This window comes from Parasteatoda tepidariorum, chromosome 4 (genome assembly GCF_982258835.1).
Source record: "Parasteatoda tepidariorum strain Cologne lab strain chromosome 4, Ptep-v5.0, whole genome shotgun sequence".
In the NCBI taxonomy this organism is placed as follows: domain Eukaryota; kingdom Metazoa; phylum Arthropoda; class Arachnida; order Araneae; family Theridiidae; genus Parasteatoda; species Parasteatoda tepidariorum.
The window spans coordinates 30,995,361-31,017,858 of record NC_141758.1 but is presented as its reverse complement, the minus strand read 5'-3'; the positions used below and the strand labels follow the sequence as shown (position 1 = coordinate 31,017,858).

General features: G+C 28.8%; 1 protein-coding gene across 1 annotated transcript in view; it reads right to left on the bottom strand.

Annotated features, from left to right (window-relative positions):
• LOC107447924 (uncharacterized) overlaps positions 1-22,498 on the bottom strand; it is a 229,877-nt gene that overhangs the window by 8,751 nt on the left and 198,628 nt on the right. Inside the window, exon 6 of the mRNA XM_087160872.1 lies at positions 6,870-7,009. Coding sequence (XP_087016998.1) covers positions 6,870-7,009 — 140 coding nt within the window. The remainder of the gene's footprint in view (positions 1-6,869; positions 7,010-22,498) is intronic.

Below are 22,498 nucleotides of genomic sequence, written 5' to 3'. Positions count from 1 at the left end.
CTATTAACCATACAAAGCTTTTCTTGTCGGGTATTGTTTGGATAGTCAACTGCGGTACAGCTTCATCATTAAATGATTAATGATTCAAGTACTATACAAATCGTACAAAGGTTGAAGAGAAAGTTTCGTTTCTGTGATAAATTCCTGAATAATTGGGGGATGCCCTCTCTGGCCCAAAAGATAACCCATTGTACTACTCAAGACAGTCCCCCCCCTAAGAACACACCTGTTGTTAATGATGTTCAGGCGCAGAGAGGGAGGAAGAACTTCGAGAAAGCTTAGGGGTTACTCAATGAGATTGGCATTGGCGTATTTTAATACCTTCGAATCCTGCTACAATTCTTGAAGACTAGAAACTCGCCAATTCTCTCATCTCTCAAAAAAAGTTGCATACTAGTATAATAGAAGTATTTTAAATGAAGCTAAGCACTAGGTATTGTTCATGTTATTATGAACTTCGATTTAAAGGAATGTATATCAGTAATTCAGTATTTTTTTGTGTTCGGAAAGTATTAATACAAAAAAGTCACTAAAATTTAATTGAAATAGAAAGAATGTGAAAGAAGTCAAGAATGTTTTTTTTTTTTTCTTCTGAGGTGGTAGCATATACACACATATTTATTTGCGAGAATAAAATTTTTATCAATCTGAATTTTTTAAACATTCGTTAACTACAAATAAAATAGTAAAGAAAAATTAAAACAAATACAAAAAAATTGCTTATTTAAAAAATACGTAATAAGGCTTATGCCTTATATATATATATATATATATTAAATAAAAATAAGAATGAATCTAATTTACTCAAAGTAGAAAAACACGTCCACAGAAAATTTTAAATTCATATTAATTTTTATAAGTTATACTGTCTAGTTTCTGTACGTTTCTTGCGATCAATGGTAACTAACGTAATGCTTAATGATTTAGTTCTCGATTAAATGAATGCGATTAAATGAAAAATAAATAAATACTGATATCATGAAATATTTTTTTTTTTTTAATTTACTTTCCGGAGGAATGGATTATTAGTAAAGTTAAAAAAAAAAGAAGAGGAGACTGCTTATTTTCTTGCGGAAATTTAAAATATAATTTTTAAATTACTTTTTTATTAGTAAATTAGTTCAAAGTACTTGGTGCGTATCTTTCCTAATAAATTCCTTGGTAAATATTTTCCTTACTGAACATTAAAAAAAAGTTTTCTTAGGATGAGTATTTATGAATTTCCTTTTTAAATTTTTTTCAACTGTATTTTGAAAGAAAAATAAATAAATACTGATATCATGAAATATTTATTTTTTTTAATTTACTTTCCGGAGGAATGGATTATTAGTAAAGTCAAAAATAAGGAAGACGAGACTGTTTATTTTCTTGCGGAAATTTAAAATATAATTTTGAAATTACTTTTTTATTAGTAAATTAGTTCAAAGTACTTGGTGCGTATCTTTCTTAATAAATTCCTTGGTAAATATTTTCCTTACTGAACATTAAAAAAAAGTTTTCTTAGGATGAGTATTTATGAATTTTCTTTTTAAATTATTTTCAACTGCATTTTGAAAGAAAAATAAATAAATACTGATTTCATGAAATATTTTTTTTTTAATTTACTTTCCGGAAGAATGGATTATTAGTAAAGTTAAAAAAAAAAAGGAGAAAAAAAAGGTTTATTTTCCTGCGGAAAATAAGTATTTGAAAAAAAAAACAACTTCTTATTAAAAGATCAGAGTAAAAATTTAAAAAAAAATAATATTTTTAAAAACCACGTTTTTGTAGTGGAGAATAATAATTTAAAAAAAATTGAAAAACGAAAAACGTGGGGCGCATGAAATACATAACAGTAATGTTATATTAGTGTGTGTATGTGTGTTCTTGAGAATATGTGTATGTATATCTGTAATTGTAATTGTATCTGAATGTGGATGCGTAATATGTTTGTGTATATGCATATGTATGTGGATGTATATGTGGCTGTGCGTATGAGTAAGAAAATGTGTATATGTATGTGTATATGTACTGTTATGTATTTCATGCGCCCCACGTTTTTCGTTTTTCAATTTTTTTTAATTATTATTCTCCACTACAAAAACGTGGTTTTTAAAAATATTATTTTTTATTTTGAATTTTTTTATTTTAAATTATAATTTTTCAAATTTTTATTTTATATTTTTTAAAAATTATTACTTTTTAATTATTATTCTTCACTACAAAAAACGTGGTTTTTAAAAATATATATTTTTATTTAGACTATTTTTCTTAGTCAAGAGTAGTCAAGACTACTACAAGACCACTACTAAGATAATAGAACTTTCATTTTAAATTAGGGATACAAAAATCTTTATAGAAAATCAATACCTTTACGACTTTCATTCGTTTTATGCTGATGACAACCAAAACAATCTGGAAATGAATGAGGAAAAACTGGATCCTACTAAGTGATTTTTCAGCCAATAAAAATACTCCGACAATGAAAATATTTTCACCTGACTTGAAATACTAATTTGAAATAAAGGAATCGACAACAAAAGACAATCTCGAAAATAATTTTTTTTTTAAATTTTAATTTTATTTTACTTTGTATGTCTTTTTTCTCTTCATTTTATGCATTGTCATCCAATTCTAAACTATGTGCCAAATTTGAAGTTTGTAGCTAGTCGGGAAGTTAGTTTAAAATCGATTACAAAATTCCAATCGGACAGACATACACGAAGGCAAGTTTATATAAACGTGGTAAAAAATACATATATTTACTTGCGTTTTGTAGTATTGTTGCAAGATTAAATTTACCTTTAATTTTTATAACATCATCTATATTACAGTATTATTACAAGATTAAATTTTACCTTTGATTTTTATAACATCATCTATTTTACTGATTACTTAAACAAAATTGAATGAGAATAATAAATAGTAATGAATTTTAAGCTATTTTTGGAGAAACTTTTTGAAGTAATTTTTTTTCTTCATCTTATTCCAAAACATCTGCTGAATAAGTTTCTTTTTTTTAAAGTTTTTTTTTATTAACGTGGATTTCACGTTTTATCTTTTTTTTAAATATTTGTTGGAATTTAGAAAAGAAAAGAGAGGAAGAGAAAATAAATAATTATACAATGCTTTAAAACAGAAAGTAACTTAACGACATCCTGAATAAGTCATCATGAAGCTGCTTCCGCCTCGCATATGCATTCGACCTCACTTGCGAATCTTCCGGCCACCACGGTCTTAAATTGAAAAAGTTTTTGTCGCACTTATCCAATGCCAATGAGATTCAGTATTAAGCCCTTGATAAATTAACGCTCGTGCATAAGTGTGAAAGCCGCATAAGAATTTTGTGCGTCTCAATTTAATTTCGTTTAAAAAATAGTTTAATGGCATAAACCTTTATAACTGTTGAACTCCGAGATCTAGAATCAGTCTGAAGGTGCGACGAAATAAAAATTGTAAGGCCTGATTAATATGTGTCGAAGGTTTATGGTATGGCAATTATAAGATGAGCTCTCTTTCCATGTCTTTCTTCGTAAATCTCTATTGAATTTCTTTTAAAAATAGTTTAATGGCATAAACCTTAATAACTATAGAACTCCAAGATCTAGAATCAGTCTAAAGTTGAGACGAAATAAAATAGTTCTGTTTGACACATTCATTTTAGAACAAATTGATAAATTTTCAAATATGTTACTGTACTAATAATATATTTGAAAATTTATCAATTGGTACTGTGCAAATATGTTACTGTACTAATATTTTATTGAATTGTCTCAGATAAACTAATTTTGTTAATAAAGTAATGATTTCTCGATAAAATTAGATTCAGTATTATTCGAATTCCTGCTTTTGTTAAATGTATCATAACTTTTTTTAAAATTACCGTTACATTCTTGTAAACATCTTTTATTATAAATTTCTATGGATATTATATCGAATATAGAATTTTCAAAGTGCCAAAAAATAAAAATTTATCGAATTTTACGATTTTTTTCTCTCCTCTGGGCTGTTTAGAGTATATAGTATATATTTATTGAATAGTATATAGGTTATATCCAGCATAATATAAATAAATTCCCCTACACGAAGAATTGTCTATCGGAAATCGAGGTTAGTAGCATTGAATTGAATATAAACTTAAGTTTTCTTATATCATAGGTAATACCTCAATCCAATCCAAAGAATTTTTCACTCTTTCAAGATCGAGTACAATTGGTCCTCTTACAGCTATGTAAATGTAGAACATACACTGTCCTAATTTGAGGATTATTTTGTAGCTGTTTTTTGCTATAGCTTAAAAATATTGAATGAAATGGAATAAAAGTTTTGAAGAAATTTTTAATTAATTACAAGATAATTTTAAAATTGAACAGAAAGTAAATCGTTTAAAATGCGCAAGATATGAGCGTATGAAGAATTTTTTTCAAAATTTTGTCGGGAATTGTAGTTAGCAACTCGCGGGAAAAAAAAGATTTGAATATCTTCAAAAAATTATACTGCAAAATTAGGAAAAAATATTTGTACTTCTTACAAATTATGTACTTCTTACAAATAATAACAAAGTGTCCTTTGAGTTAATAAATTTATTGTTACATTTTCTGAAATAAGATGCTATAATACTTGTTTTCGATCATAATTTATTGCCGGCCCCTTAGATCACCTCTGAAGTTTTTAAAATTTATTACACTCTTGAAATTCATAAAATAATCTTCTAGGTATTTTGTGAGAAATTCCAAAAAAAAAAGGTGAAAAACTGATAGTGTCTTATCTATTATTGCACGGTAGTGTGTACTTAAATTTCCTTAGTTTTACTTCATAGCTGATTTATTTGTTATGAAATGTTAGTGCCTTGATGAACACAACTGTTTTATCTATATTTCAGAAACATTCAAAATAATTTTTTTCATAAACTCCACTCTTCGCTAGTTTTAAAATTTTTGACAAAAGGTAAATATTTAAGAAGCTGATTAAGATTCATAAAAGATTATCCTGATTCATCACAGCAGAATTAAATAATTAATATACAATTTTATTATTTCAAGTGAAAAATGGTATGGAACTAAAGCGAACACCTTTAAAATATGTTAAAAAGGAATTGCTTTTAAATATTTTTATACTACATTTACTGTAATTAATAGATTGCGTCAATCTTTAATAATTTTCTTTTTTAAAATGTTACTTCAAGACTACCTACGGGTAATTTTTCTACCTAGTCAAGAATTCTAAAAAAAAAATTGATCTCGCAATTATGGGACAACCTATTTAGAATTAAATTGCTAATAAATTAATATTAAAAAATTAGTGACAAAAAGAATGCTGTTTCTCGTCCTGTTTAGTTCCTAGCATGTGGCTGCATTAAATCACACTAATTTACTAATATTGCTGTAAATAATCAATAAATAAATTTTAATAATAAACACACTCTAAAAAAATGTCTTAAGAAATTTCATATTTAATTTACTTTATGTTTCATAAAATACTGTGAGCAAAGGGGATTAAAAATATTACGAAATAACTCTACAATACTGATATTTTAATTACAATAAATAATTTTTTAAAACTAACTTCGCGGAAAAAAAAAGCAGTCTTTAAAAATTCTGAATTTTATTCTTGTTTTGTGAAATCATAACATTTTGTAAATAATAAATATTAACGAAAACAATAAATAAGTTTTTAAACGAATTACAATAAATAAATTTTTAAAAATAATCTCGCGCAAAAGAAAGCAGTCTTTAAAAATTCTGAATTTTATTCTTGTTTTGTGAAATCAGAACATTTTGTAAATAATAAATATTAACGAAAACAATAAATAAGTTTTTAAACGAATTACAATAAATAAATTTTTAAAAATAACCTCGCGCAAAAGAAAGCAGTCTTTAAAAATTCTGAATTTTATTCTTGTTTTGTAAAATCATAACATTTTGTAAATAATAAATATTAACGAAATGGCGCCAATCAGAGATAAACGCATTATGACTATCAACCCCTATGGAAAGAAAGATAATGTCAAGTGCGATGGATTATCGTCAACTCCGAACCTGTGATTATAAAGGGAGGGGGGAAAACTTTGAGCGAGGCTCACCTGTGACTTTGGGGCAGAAAGGATTCTCCCAATAATTGAACTCGACTGAAACTCTAATGGTTATTTGAAAAGTTGCGGCAGAAAATATACCTTTCGTGGGAATTTACATTAAGTTCCGAATCTATTGCAAAACAAAGCTTAGGGAAATTAATCCTGGCATAGACAATCCTAAATTAAACAAGGCATAGTAAAGAGAACTTAACAACTTTCAAAGCTCAAATATCAAGAAAAAAACGTTCTACGCCTCTGCTATTAAGTATCGTCCTCTAAACAATTTTCCTACCGGACAATTATTTTGCGCTAATGGAAAAAGTGACTTTATAGAAAACTTGGTAGTAGGTTTCCATATAAATTCTGTTAAACTGGTTACTAATTTTTGTTAAAATATACAGCTGTTTGATTACAGAAAAGATATATATCACAAAATATATAATTTTATATAACCAATAGATTTTATGTGATAGGAATATTCAGTTTTCTTAAAAATAGTGTTTTCAAGTGCCAAGAGCAAATTAATTGAGAGACCTATCTTAGACATTTTCCGAAAATGGTGCAGTGCCATTTAAGCGGTTAACCTTTTCGGGACGGGCGAGTAACACGGAATCAAGATTTTAAAAAAATATATAAAAAGTAGGCATCGCTTAATTGACAGTCTTATTTTGCTTTTATTTTAATCACTGTTAGTTCAAAGTGTAACCAGAATTGAAGAGAGATTGAAGAAACAAAAATGATATTAAGTAATTTTTATCTACCAAAGTACATTTAGAATTCAGAGAAGCTATGCATGAGTGTAAGAAAGAAAACTCACTTCATCTGGTGTCCGTGTATTCTGCACACGTCATCATATTTATGGTAGAGGGCGCTAAAGAGAAGAACAGATTCCAACCACTCAATGTGAACTGTCAGATGAGTGTTGTTTTCTAGATAGGCACTGTTTGCTTCTCGCACCTAAAATAGAATAACTAATTAAGCATCATTTGACAATAAACAAAATAAATAAATAAATAATCATTTGATTTGAATCCTCTTCCATAATAATAAATAAATATAATAATAAGTAAATATACAAATAAACATTTGATTTAACCCCTTCCCCCGTCAAAATCACAGGTGAACTTTCGTTTCTTATTTCTCGTGTTCGTGATATTTCCGGGCTAGAGCGTTCAAAAGTAATGCACCAAAAAGGTTTGAATGAATCCCTCTCTTGCTCCTGGAATTTTTTTAATTTCTTATTTTACACACTAGATGGCTGCACCAGAGTTTTTTTAATGTAACTGGATATAGTATATTTTAAACTGGATTTCAGCACTATACAAATATATGTAATTAATACTTTTAACTCAGCTACTTTGGGGAAGCACGTGGTTTCTGTTGTGATAAAATATTTTTTGTGCACATTATGGAGTCAGAGCTACATGGACATATGGAGTTCTAAATTTCAAGCTAAAAAAATTCCTAAAATTAAAAATGAACACATATCTTGTACTTGCACCTTTTTTTTACATAATTTTCTTGAATAAAAAAATATGTACATTTATGACCGTGTTCTTGAAAATAATAAGCTCGTTAAAGGGTTATGGTAGGACAAAGTATTGTTCTGAAATTCAATATTTATTAGTTAAGAGAATTTCACACCACGGGAGAATCTTTTCGCCACAAATTTTCGTTCAGCTCTGTAACTAATTAAAAATTATAGAAAAAGTGAGTCCAGACAATCCTAGAGTATGCCATGGTGTTTCTAATACTAGAAAGACATTTTTGAAACATCAAAACGAAAATAAATCATGAAAAAATAACACTTAATTATGTAATGGAGAAGTTCTCTTCCAATAATTTGTTTGCATTTTTAGATTTAATTTTTTTTTCAGCAATTGAAACTTCAAAGTTTACTCTAGGTTTGTCTGGACTCCCTTTTTTCTTTCCTTCAAATTTTAAATCAGCAATGGAGGGGAAAAAGAATTTGCAACGAAAGATTGCTCCCGTGGTAAGGCTTCCTCTTAAATAATTATGTTCTAAAGACAGAAGTATTTTTTCATGGGTCGTAAAATATTTATCATATCAAATGATTTAATATATGATATTATAATGCATCCCTAGCGTGCAAACAAATGTCACCGAGTTACAATCTTCTGGCGGCGATATAGTTCTTCAGGATTTCTGAAATCGAAGACCAGCGCTTCAAACACCTTCGATACCTATACATTACGAGATTATGTCACATTCTTTTTCGACAGCTCAATATTATTTTTATAGTGAGTTTAAACTCATTCACGTCTAAGCTTTCTTTTTATTTTCGGTATCACGTTATAGCATACGTCAAAATTTGCAATAATGCAGAGGGGGGGAGACTTCAGTTAATCAATAGACTGATATCTGGCATTTTAATAACGCTTCCATAAAGGAACAGTAAGAAGAGGAAGTAGGAACAGTAGAAAAGATACAGGAAGCAAAGTGAGATATGCCTACTTCTTCCTGGTTGTTACACTGAAGATAACAAATATTTGAGAGCAAATTGAACTCTGTGAATAGAGCTGCCGGAACAAACGTGGCCAAAGGAAAGCCGTTTGCCACCGTTCAATGTCTAGGACCCTCAGGAACATGGTCATACCAGGGCTGAATGCCGCTTTTACGAGTAACGTCCTGAAAGAAGGAGCATTAAAGGATCCTTTTAACTACCATCCTGATGGACTAGTAGGCCAACTACTGGTTATAACTAAATTAAAAATGAGACATGAAAGCAATATTGGTATATCATTTATACGTACCAATTGTTGTTCGAAGTGCACAATGATGTGAAAGATCGACATTGCAGAGTTCTTAATTCTCAGTTAATAGTTCTTTGTTCATAATTTTTTGATTGTAAAACAAATCAAACATTAACAATGCATTAGATATTAAAAATTCTTTACATTTCAATTTCATCCAGTTAAGTGAATCTGTTCATTTCTTCCAGATTTTTTTCAACCAATTCTGGTGTTTTTGAGTTCCGATAATTCATCTGTGAATCGTTTGTTGTTCAAGATTGCAAGAACAAGATAACCAGAAAACAAGGCTACCAGGAACAACATATACTATTGTTGGAGTCATATTGATGCGATTACCCTGACTTTTCTCAGAAACCTTGATCCCCTAGGTCTTCAGTTTTATCAACGACTAATTTTTCCCCATGCTGTTTCCAGAAAATGTAGTTTATGTGGTTAGAACACACATGATTGCAAATCTTAAAGAGAGCATTGCAGCACTTAATTTCAACTTCAGTACTGATCTGATTAGTTTTTGACGATTTGGAAAAGGTAAGTAGATACTTTATTTACGTCACGCGCTATTGGCGACGAAAATCTCGAAAAACAAACACGCTTTGGCATTCACAATAGAAGACGTCATTTCGAACATTTATGGTAACACTTTAAGCTTTTCTTCTAAAAATAAAAATTCAACATTTCAAATGATTACTGTGCTACTTCATATTCATTAAAAAAATTTTATACTGGTACTTTTATGGATCGTTAATATAGGTATGCCCTACTTTATACTCATAATGTCTAAGGGCAAAAAAGTTTAAATTGTTTATTTATAATTTTTTTTATAAACTAAACTCTTATACAAAATGGCTTTTGCATAAACGCCAAAAACTACTTACCCTTATATTTTACCATTATATTACCTATAACTTATTACCTTTAAGCTTTGAAAACGTTGCCCTAAACATTATTTATGATTCTTATAATATAATTAACTATAATTCATAAAATGAAACTATCAAACTAAAATATTTCGGCAATATATTTAACTATCAAGAGAGAAACAAGTTCAAATACATTATACTCCTTGTACCTTCCATATTTAATTCATACACCTGTAAATAATGAGCACTCGATTCAGAATCCGCAGAATAAGAGTTACTAAAATATACCCTCTATTCCCAAATCATATTGTAGTTGTCAGCTATTAATCCTTTGCTGTTGCGTTATATGTTGTCTAGGATCAATAGAAGATCGCCAAATAGCCGAGCCAATCGTTCTAGCGGGAGATCCTTTATGAATATAAATAGGTCGGTGTTACGGTGAAATGTAAGCCCAGTTTAACCATCACATACACCGTTCCAGATTTCATGGCTTTAAGAGGAGAGCGGAATTAGAATTGGCTTTATGCGGAATCTAGAAATGTAATTTAAAAGCACTGTGTAAATGCGGCTTGGGCTTCTCTAATATAAAGCTTACAATTCAAAGGTTCCTACTTAAAAAGGTTTTTCAAAATTTAGTTTTTATAAATTTAGTCATTTAGAATGCAATAATTGGAATAAAACCAATAAATGGTTGGATCGGTTTCTTGTTATATTTCTTTACCGGAATGCCAACGCCTCCTATAACTGAAAGCCTCCACACGGTTTTTTGCAGGTAGTCCGATCAGACCACAATGAAGGTAAACACATTAGTGAAAGAACCATTTAATATGAAATCTATTAAAAATTAGAAAGTGGTAGCAAATATATGTCTACAAATTTGTTTCATTTATGAACATAATTGGTATGTTTTATTTACTTGTCAACCACTACAGATTCAATTCTCAAATATATAGGATAAATTACTCTCAAGTACTTTTGAAATAGAATTTGGATTCGTGCACACAAGTGGTTCGCATTTTAAATAATCTGCGCAGACTACTTATAAGAAGCCGTGTGGAGGCTTTCTGATGTAAGAGGTGATGGTAGTATACATGACTGCCAACTATCTACGCTTTTGGGGAGAATTTCTTTCAAGTGATAACTAAAGTTAGGTTTTAATGTATAATTCTTTATTTTAAAAATTAAATTTAAAGGATTTCTCTACATTATATATATAACTACATGTAAATGATTCAAATGTTCCTATAAAACCCTTTATTTGCCCTTTAATGTTTGATTCTTGGTTAAGTAAGTTTACTTTAAAGCATTTCTCCCATCACTACCTAAACAGAACTGTCACCCCGGGAGTTCTAGCTCTCAGCATTATTTAATGCAAAAGTTAAATAATAATTCCGTTAACCAACGTTCTTAACATTTCACTTTTATCGAACGACAATACTGCTTGCCTTTCCGACATTTTCTGTCTGCAGAAGAGATCTGCCAGAAGGATAACTACGCCTACTCCTTAAAAAAGTAACCACTAAATAAATGCAATGAAGCTGCATTTCATTCGGTACTTGGAATTTTCAATACGTATTGGTGGAAAAAAATTACTTAGAATGAAAAATACTAAACTAAAAATAACTTGAATTTCGTTACCAGTAGGAAATTTTCTTTTACACAGCGGGGCAAGTCATCACCTCCTACATCAGAAAGCCTCCACACGGTTTCTTATAAGTAGTCTGCGAAGATTATTTAAAAAAGCGAGCCACTTGTGCCCAAATTCTATTTTAAAAGCTTTGCTTGCTTTATTTAAATAAACTGGGCACCTGGCCGCGAAGCGTCCCCTATCCCATTCATCATTAAATTGCATACAGTAAGGTAAAATACATTGATTTGGCAAACATTGTGGTAGCCATACAAAAGTCAAGCCGTTTGCTTTTGAAATAATAAAACAATGAAAAAATTAAATATGACAAATGGACGTTTTTACATAACATTAGAAATATTGATTGTAGACTTAAATTAAAAATAAAGATAAAAAATGATTTGATATGTACAGTCCGCAAAAAAAAAAGATATCACCCTGAATAACTTTCGTTCTAATGATCCGATTTTCACGAACTAAATGTCAATCTTAATGGTTCCTGGGGGTGACCTCAAATATGCTAATTAATTAGTGCTAACTATTAATTAAGTTACGAAATCAGACACAAAAACGTACTTTCTCTGAATAAACATATATTTTTTCTTACATATTTGGAATCTAGATACTTGAATTAGGGGGGGTAGACAAAATTTTAAAACAATTGGGTCGTAAATTGGGTTGCAATAAAGGTTTATATATTTAGCGATAATCCAGAAAAACGCCAAAAAAAGTCGCCTGCGCAAATAAATATTTTAAGATAACCCATTGACTGATTCAAAAGAGGAACGCTTAATTTTACTAGGTTGCTAGGCAACCAATTTCTGACTGTAAAAAAATTGAAATAATGTTTTGTGATTGCTCTGAGAGGTTTAATTAATAGTTAATAGAAAACATCTCGAAGTTTCTAGGCAATAGACAATTTTTAAGTTCATTTATGTCCAAAAAGCAAAGCAAAAACAAAAAAAAAAATTTTTTAATCTCTTTTGAAAAGAAATTTTGAATCGATTTATAAGTTTTTAGAATTTAAATACATGAACTTTTTATAAGATATTATTTAGATTATGCTATTTTTGCTATGTTTATTCGAGGATTTCATACTAAAATCAAATTAACATAACTTATAATAGCTATATACAAAATTTTAGGGATAATGATTTTTACAGCTTTAATCGAGTCTTCTAGGCATGAGAGTTTGAAGGGAAAAAAAGTGCTTGAAAAATAAAATGTGGATTGTATAGTAATTCTAATGCACATTCACAAGGTTTTCTATAATTTACGATATTTCTTTTTTCTATAACTCAATGAATTGCTGAATGTTTAGTGGCATTTTAAAAACATTGAAATATGTTATGTTTAAGAATAAGATATTGAAATAATATGTTGCATATTGTATGATTCATTGTTTAAAAAATTGCTTCATTTTGCTAGATATTTACGTTACATGGTTTTCTTTGGATAAAGATGATTAGCAAATAGCATCCACATGTTTCGATACATTCTGAAAGTTACGTTCGCAAATTCACCATAAAATGTCGCACAACATTTTCTTCAATTACGATAAGCTACATTTACCACCAAATACTGCTACTATGATTATTTTTGTTTTCTTATATATATATATATATATATATATATATATATATCTGATATGATACTCTCTTTTTAAACAGAGCTCGTAAGGCCCTTAAGATACTGAAATGGGGGCACGAAAACTTAAAAGATTTTTTTTCCTAATGCCCGCCTGTGTTAACATCCGTCAATTCAGGCATCTACAAGGCGACAGATATCTGTGTGGCCTAAGGATTCCTAACGAGCATCAAACATTCTCAAAATTAAGTGTTCATTCACTGGAAAATTTAGTGTTTATTCAATTTTAAGAACTGTTCCTTCACTTGGTTATCTTACTACTTATTATTGAAACCACCAAAAGCTTAAAACAATATTATGTAAGTTATCTAAGTTTTTTTTACATAATTTGTATTTAATAACGAATATGTCGACATGCATTTAATAACAAATACGTCATTTAGCTAAAATTACAAATTTTGAAATTTTTATGATTTTTTTTTTTAAAGACAAGCTAAGCTTAAGTATTCCTTCACTGGTTAGTTTACCCTATAAGATTTTGAGAAATTTGCGATGTTGTGAGAGATGCTTAAAAATGTTGACTACGTATTTTTATTAATATTTATAAAATATATATTCAAGAAATTGATGAATATTTTATTCCAAATTTATTCATTCGTATGTATATTATTGAAATTTTATCAGTTATTGAGAAAAAAAAACTAAAAACTAAAAAATAATCACATTAAAGAAGCACAATCTGTTGTATAATCATATTCTATCAGAAACATGCTTTAATAAAACTCCACATTCTCTGAATAAAATGTATTTTATTCAATAAAATGTTTTATTCAAATTTCTTTACTAAATTGCAAATAGAATTTTAGACGACTAAAAAAGAAACATCGTATTTTATAGCTTAAAAAAATAAAAATGAAAAGATAAGCAAACGATTATTAGCGAAAAAAATATGAATGAAATTTTATGCTAAGCACGCGAAGTCAAGTTCCTCGCAAGTTTATCACATTTTAATATTAATCGCCCCATTTAATCATTTCTTCATTGTCGCCAAATTATTTTTTTTAAAAATAATTAATTTTAATTTTTCTCAGCTTCTAATAAATTAAAACAGTTGAAACTTTAGATTTTTCAATTGAAAAATATGTAGATTAATATGGTATAAAAAAATTCATACCTTATTCAAAAATTTTTCATCCTTAATTTAATTAAATAATAAAAAATAATTAACAATTATTAAAAATTATTTTTTTCATGAAATTATCTTTGGGTAAATGAGTTTTATGACTGGGTGAAATTTTCTTCGAATTGCTTTATTAGTTTTTAAAATATGACTAAAAACGTTAAAAGTGAAATTAACATTAAGGGGTACGAACTTTGGATCGCTCTCCTGACCAAACTATGGGGACCATATTTTCCAGATTGCGGCTACCCCCTATATTTTGAAGGTTAAGAATCCAAATATGTAAGAAAAAATATATGTTTATTCAGAGAAAGTACGTTTTTGTGTCTGATTTCGTAACTTAATTAATAGTTAGCACTAATTAGCATATTTGAGGTCACCCCCAGGAACCATTAAGATTGACACTTAGTTCGTGAAAATCCGATCATTAGAACGAAAGTTATTCAGGGTGATATCTTTTTTTTTTGCGGACTGTACAATATTTGATTTTTGAGAAATGAAAGACGTAATTGATGCTATTTTAAAAGCAATTGAGAAAAATTTATCATATGTATTTGAGAATTAAATCCGCAGTAGTTGACAAGTAAATAAAGCAAACCAATTATATTCAAAAATTAAAAAAAAATTTATACATATATTTGCTACCACTTTCTAAATTTTAATAGATTTTATATTAAATTGTTCTTTCACTAATAGGTTTATCCTCATACTACAATTTCAAAAATATTTAATATCTCCTAGAATACGACAAACTAGAATCGGTTAGTGGCGCACCCTCACAGTGGTTTGATCGGATAACCTACAAAAAATCGTGTGGAGGCTTTCAGTTACAGAAGGGGTTGGGCAAGTTGGCCTCTCTGCATATATCTTTTCTGAAGTCGTACAATTGTTGCTTTTTTTAAATATATATATGTATATAAGCTTGCTGCAAAAAATATCCATTTAATTTATATGCAAACCTGCTTCCATGTTTTTCACAAAAGAGACTTTTTTCCGTTAATGCAAAATAAGAGACCGGCAGGTAAACTGTTAAAAGTTTTCCTTATCTCCTTTTATCAAGACTTTACCTTTAAGTCAAAAAAAAAAAAAAAAAACGACAATGTATGAGACTATCTATAAAACATATGAAGATGCTGTATATTTTTCAAAAGAAGAAATAAATATCGTTAAGAGACAGGAAATAAACGTTTTCTCTTTACTATAAAGATACCGCTTAAGCCGCAATAAAGTTGAACAAAATACGACGTTTGACTTCAAAACGATTGCTCCATTTTCCATAAAAGGTGCTCCTTTGGAACACATATAGACGCAAAAATATCTCTGTTGCCATACATATTCTTTTAACGCAGGGGAAATATATATCTTACAAAAAACAGAAATTGCAACCATATCTTTATGCAAACAGATATTTCGCGTTGTCTCTGAGTTTATGTCTTATTCTTGTCGTCGAATAGGAAAAAAAGAAAAAAAAACAGCTTACTGAAAAATGCATAAAATTTTTTTTCAAGAATGCTTTTATCTAGTGATAAAAGTTTTTTTAGGCAAAGAATAAGAATTTTTATTTTCACTTTGAAGATATGGCAACAGTAAGTACGAAAAGCAAATAAGAGAATCAAAAATGTTTCATAATTTTCATTTGAAATTCAGTAAATAATGTAATTATTCTTTTGAGAAAGGGCCGGGATAGCGCGGATGGTAGAACGTTGGACTCATGTTTATGTGAACGCGAGTTCGAATCCCGCCGGGGGAAGAATCTCCGAGTATTAAATGATGACTGGTGGAGGTTAAATTTATCAGGGTCACAAAGACTACCAAGTTCTCGAAATAAATCAATACCTCTTTGGGTACTGAAATGAAGATTAATCTTTCTTTGGTTCAGGTCAAAATTACGATCTGTGAATGAATGAATACATACCTATCAACCCCTCCAGATTTTATTTTCATGTTTAAAGTGATAGCAATACTCAGGTTATTCCAATTAACTTTTTGAATTATAATGATAATTATGAATGAATTTCACTACCACTACTTATAATAATTATAATAAATATAATAAAGCATGAATTCAACGGTATCAAAATATAAATATATTTTTGAGTCAGATTGTTTTTCGTTTATTGTTTTACAACCCTTCTGAAAATCCATTTTTGGAAAGAGTGAAAGTTGGCAGGTATGATGAATAGAGTATGATCGGATCGGAATATGATTTGTGCATTGCTGAAATCATATTATAGACCAGGGATGGCGAACCAATGGCACGCGTGCCATTTATGGCACGAGACACAATATTTTGGGCACGCCACCGATCACAATTGTTATTACACTATGAATTGTTATTACATAAATGTTATTACACTATGAAGTATATGAAACAATTAAATTAAAATTCACAAAACCGAGCAAAATAAACAATTATTAATAAAAAAAATTAACAATTAATTTTAAAAAACAATTAATAACCATAAAAAACAAGCCAACAATAAATAACTAGCAAAAAAAAATTTTACAGTCCTGCTTAAACTAACATCTTACAACCTAATAATATAAGTTATTTGCCATCTTATCTGCAGCAACAGAAGTCACACTGATGTTAGTTTAAGTTGTTTTAAGACATGGCAAAATGTTTTTTTTTTCAATGTAAAAAAAGAGTTCTGATTTGATAGTATTTAGTATTATTATTTTCACAATAATCACGAAGTCAAAATTATTTGACGGCACGTCTATGACCTCATTGAACAATTTTTTAGAAAAAAATGGCACGTTGGTGTATAAAGGTTCACCACCACTGTTATAGGCCATAGATGGCGCCACTATAAAACAAAAAACGCATCTTCTGTCTTAAATTCGGTTCCTTTTCCTTAGTAGGCTTATTGGTATTGGCAAGAGGCATAAGAAGAGCCGCGATGACTCAGAGGATAGAGCGTTCGCCTTTCAATGAGGTCAACCGGGTTCGAATCTCGGCGATGGCTGGTCGAGGCGAATTCATAGTAAATATGGAAACAAAATCTTCCAGGGAAATGCAATCGCCGTTAGCCATCCATGATCTTTAGAATTATATAAAAGTAGAGGTGATTAAAAACCCTACAAATTGAATTTACTAAACCCTATAAATGAATACAATGAGAGACTACCACTCGAAAATATTTATCCGCTGACCGAAGCAAGTTGTAATCTTTAATAAACCCCTCTACTTCTTCTTTAGTTATGCTAGCTAAGCACCTGGGCCGCGAAGATTTAATAAACCCTAGCTATAACGATACGCGCGTTTATCAGAAAAGCGTGTGATTCAGAAAAGCATTCGTACAAAATCAGAATCAAGTTGCAATTAAATAAAAAACGGTAACTTAAATGTGATCGTTGCCAATTTGGCAGACTTACTTTGCTTTTACTTTAATTATTGTTAGTTTAATCATGTACATTATATTATATTATATTATATTATATTATATTATATTATATTATATTATATTATATTATATTATATTATATTATATTATATTATATTATATTATATTATATTATATTATATTATATTATATTATATTATATTATATTATATTATATTATATTATATTATATTATATTATATTATATTATATCAATCCACTTCGGAAGGGTATTAGAGTCGTTTCAGAACAGACAATTTTCTACTCTTTTTGCCAAAATTTCTTCTAGTGGAAGCGAAGTTAAAGTTTTTATAGACCCTTTCTTAGTAAATTTGATGTAAAGTTATTTTCCTTGCCACTAAATGTGAATAATTCAAAAGGTCATTTAAGAACCCACTTTATCCTATTTCCAGAGTTGCCACTGGCAACTAAGAATTTGAAAAGTGGCGAAACTCAATTCATTTTTGTTTATTTATTATCTCTCTAATTATTCAATTGTATCAACCACTATAATATACATTTCAAATTATTCATATTTGTAAACAAAAACATTTTTTTCACTCTCTTTTAATAGTAAGCTGAGAAAAAAGTTGCTTTTTTTAATGTATTTTATCTAAGTATTGAATTTTATTTTTCACCACTTTTTGGCATTATTAGTCGCCCGTGGTAACCCTGCATTTCTCTCATGGTGAAACTCATAAAATATTGGCAAAGTCAACTAAAATTCTGACAGCCTTACTGTTTGATTGTGTACCAATCAATAAAAAAATTTTGCAAAAAACGTAGCTGTTGGCAGCTTTGTAGTAAAATATAACTTCTTTACTAGTTCTCTCGAGTTAATTCGAGCTCGCTAAACAAGGCAAACTGTGCACACTCGAGATAAAGCGGCGTTATATTTTATGCTGTTATAATTTTTCACACTCAAATATAATCGAGAATTGAAAAGAACAATGTGAAGCTAAGAAAAAAATCGTTTTATTAATATTTATTATTTGCATAGAATGGTAAGCTATAACCCTTATTTATTCAAGAATAAAATATTAGAGATGACAACTTGCTCCGGACAGCAAATATATATTTTAAAGTGGTAGTTTATCAATTGTGATTCTTGGTTTAATAAATTCAATTCAGTAGATTTTTATCCACCACTATTTCTAAATATTTCGTAGGCTTATATAAGTCACCACTTTATAATACTAATGTCATGCTGTACCTTTTAAAAAGCAAGTAAATATTGTCAAATATTGGCAAACTTTGCATTGCAGTTATTTACAGTTTTTTTTAAAATTATTTTGGCGTCTCCGGAGCAGTTGGCATCTCTGAATATTATCTTTTTCCATGGAACAAAAGCGCAGTATATCAAAACTGATCACCAAAAGAAAAGACAATGTTCTAAAGTGTGTTTATTCTAAATAATTCGTAGGCTTATATAATTCACCACTTTAACGTACGTACGTCATGCTATACCTTTTAAAAAGCAAACAAAATTTGTCGAGTATTTGCAAAATTTACTTTGTAGTTATTTACCGTTTTTTTTAATAAGTTTGGCTTGTCCGGAGCAGTTGGCATCTCTGTAGTTTTGACGCCTAACATTCTAGAATATCTTTCTATCCTTACTAGTGTTTAACAACAGATAAAAATAAGAAATATATTTTTAAGGAAGATACATTTTATGCAACAAAGAAAGAAACAAAACAATCTGACGCAGGGAATAAAAAGTCTCTTTCCCATAGAAAGTTACAAGGGCATAATAATGGTAGGCAAAGTACGACAGTTGACTGCAAAAACGATTGTTCGATTTCTCTCCTAAGCTATTTCCCTGCTACACATTTATATGCAATGGCTGCCACACTTTTTTCCTTTTTCCCCTACGTGAGGGAAAATATTTCTTCCTAAAAAGGCAACTGCAACCGTATCTTTTTCAGAACAGATATTGCGATTTGCCTTTAAGTTCATGTTCTATTATGGGTCCTTCGCTTTGAGATAAAAACAGTTCTAGTCGGAACTATATTTTATTTTCCAATGCCTTCTTTTTTAGGTACAGGTGTAAAATGAACGAGAAATATAGGTTTAGATAGAAATGGTGTAGTATCTAGATCGATCATATAATCGATTTAGGTACTACACCAGTCCGATACTTTAAAAATAGTTATTATTATTATTTTTTTTAATGTCTTGTGTTCGTATTATCACTTATTTTTTTCTTTTATCATTATTATCACAATGTGGAATATTTTTCCTTAAAATAACATCTTTACAATCGATTTGAATTGCTATATTGGAGTCATTACATTTTTTATAAATGTTTCGACAGTATATAAAACAAATATCTAATGATTGGAAATGATAAATTGATTTTTTCTTTTAAAGTGTTAGAAAAAGTGATTTCGTGTTCATTTTACATTTTATCTAAAAAGCATTGCTGGGACATGATAAATGTTACATTTCCGTATACGTGCCATAATTCACAGTAAGATCATTTTCTCTAAAACTATCCCTCTTGTCCTTTTGCGATGTCACATTCACATAAAACTATCCATTCTCAATGTGTAAAAGTAAATCCTCGGGGTTTATCTACTACATCCAGGGGTTATAGACCTATTAATCACGCTCAACCTCCTTTTTGTAGCGCTTTCTTCTGGCTTCAGAGTTGATGCTATGAAATATTGATTCTAGAGATCTCATTTTCCCCTAGAAAGTTTGTTTTGACCCATTGCCAATGGGCTTTACGTAAAAATAAAAGTAAAGGGGATACACGATATCCAATACCCTAGAAGCAAATTAGGACTTTACAGGGATGCTACTTATACAGACCATGGTAAAAGGAAAAATTTATTTTTATATCTTTTCAGGAGAAAAAGTCTTGGTAAATTGCGAGATTAAAACTCAAATATGCTGTAATTGAGAAGAGACAGTTCTCTTAAATGTTGATCAGATTATAAACGGTTTAAGCGTTTATTTTGATAATCTTTAACTGAAAACATTATTTCAACGGTACATTAAATATCCTCAAAAACTTAAGAAGAAAAAAACGATCACAGCAACGTTTTGTTGTAAGAAAGTAATCAGGGTTGGAAAAAACGGGGATTTTAATTTTAAACAGTTTTCTATTATAAAAAACCCAATTATTGTTATTAAAAACGGAGTGTTAAATAATACTTTATCCACTAAATCAAAAGTAATTAAGCTATTATAAATTATAACCGTTAAAATTTTTTATTATTTCATACTTTCAATAAACAATTTTAAAAATTTAAATTTTTTCCAAACACAGGCTTATATGGCAAAAAGGAATAACGGAAAATTATTAATTTGTGCTTATACTTTACTTTAAATTTCAACTTATCAAGCGAATAAAAATTTAATATCAAAATGACTGGTTTATGCATAGAAAAGAATGAGTTCTCCTTTGTTACGATATATGAAAATATCATACGGCATCATTAAATTTACAACATTTGTGTTCATTTCCCTTTATTTTAAAAATAGATCTAGTCCTGTTCTTTTTTAAAATTTAACAATTACAAATTATTACTTTCAACTTAAAGGAGGATGAAAAATGTTAGGTACTAAACTTTTTCAATTAAAAGGTATTTTAAAATAACAATGGTGGACGAACAGGACTAAAAATGTCAAACAGTGAAGTAAACGTATGTTTTATTATTAATGATTTAACCATAAATAAGGAATGAACTTTTTAGAAATTTATTTTAACACAACGAAGCTTTACGCTTAACAATGCTAATAAATAAGGCAACTTTTAATAAAATGATGTACATTGTTTTATTTAATGTTGCTTTGTTCAACATTAAATAAAATGATATAAATACATTTTCAACGGATTTCGAATACTGTTCAATATTTTTTAATCATGTTCTTTTATTAAAACATTTTGATTTAAAATTATTAGAATCATTAGTAAAGAAACACTGCTTGCATACAATAACATAGCTGATATCAGAAAGATTCAAAACACAATTGTCAAGTAAAATATATAATTCGGAAAAGCACGTCATTTAAATTTATGCTTTTTATTGTACAAAGCATATTATACTGTTTAACAAGATTAAAATAAACAGGTAAATATTTTTTTATCTTTACTTATTTTATAAATTGTTCATTGTTTAAATAAATTTAAAATCTATCAAAACAGAGTTGATGTTGGTCTATGTTATTTTAAAAAAAATTCGAGTCATTATGATTTAGATTCAAATTGACTGACATTAATTATTTGTAACATATGACATTAATTAATTATGACATTAATTACACTTCATATATATTTACATAGACGCGCGTCGCAGTTTAACTCCAAAATAAAAAGATTTTGAATTTTTTTTTTCATTTGGTTATATTTAAGTTGATGGTATTTATATAACGAATAAAAAAGAAGTTATGAAAAGGATTTATTTCCTTAAAAAACACTAGTTTTTTGAAGAAAAAAATGTCTGGTTTTATTTGTGGTTTAAACCATGGTTTAAAATACATTGGTTAGAGCCATGGAATTCTGCAAGTATTAGTAAGAACAACAACAACAAAAAATCATTGAACCAGTTGTATAAATTATTAAAAAATTTAGATATTAAAACTGAAGTTATTTATTTTTTCTTCCTTATTTAAAGAAACTATTCTCTATTGCTATTTGTTCCTGCTTCACACATTTTCACAAAAGGAAACTGCATGTCAAAATGTAACCCTTTGCGATGCAGTTTAGCCAGACGGTCAGCAACACTTTTAAAATAAAAAAAAAATTGACAAACCACTACAATTGCAAAACTAATTGCTTTTAAACATTTAGAATGTATAAGAATTTCACTTCATAAAAGCAACTCCATTGCCTGCTCACCTCATTGCTCAACCAAAACTGTTATAAAATTCCAGATGAATGGGATAGAAACAAAAAGCGATTTTGGAGCTAACAAAGAGATTCTCCCTTCCTTATAAATACAAAGCAAAGATCATCACGTAATAGAACCAGTTTTACCTTTTTCTTTCCTTCGGAGATCTCCTTTCTTATGAGGCAAACATAGAA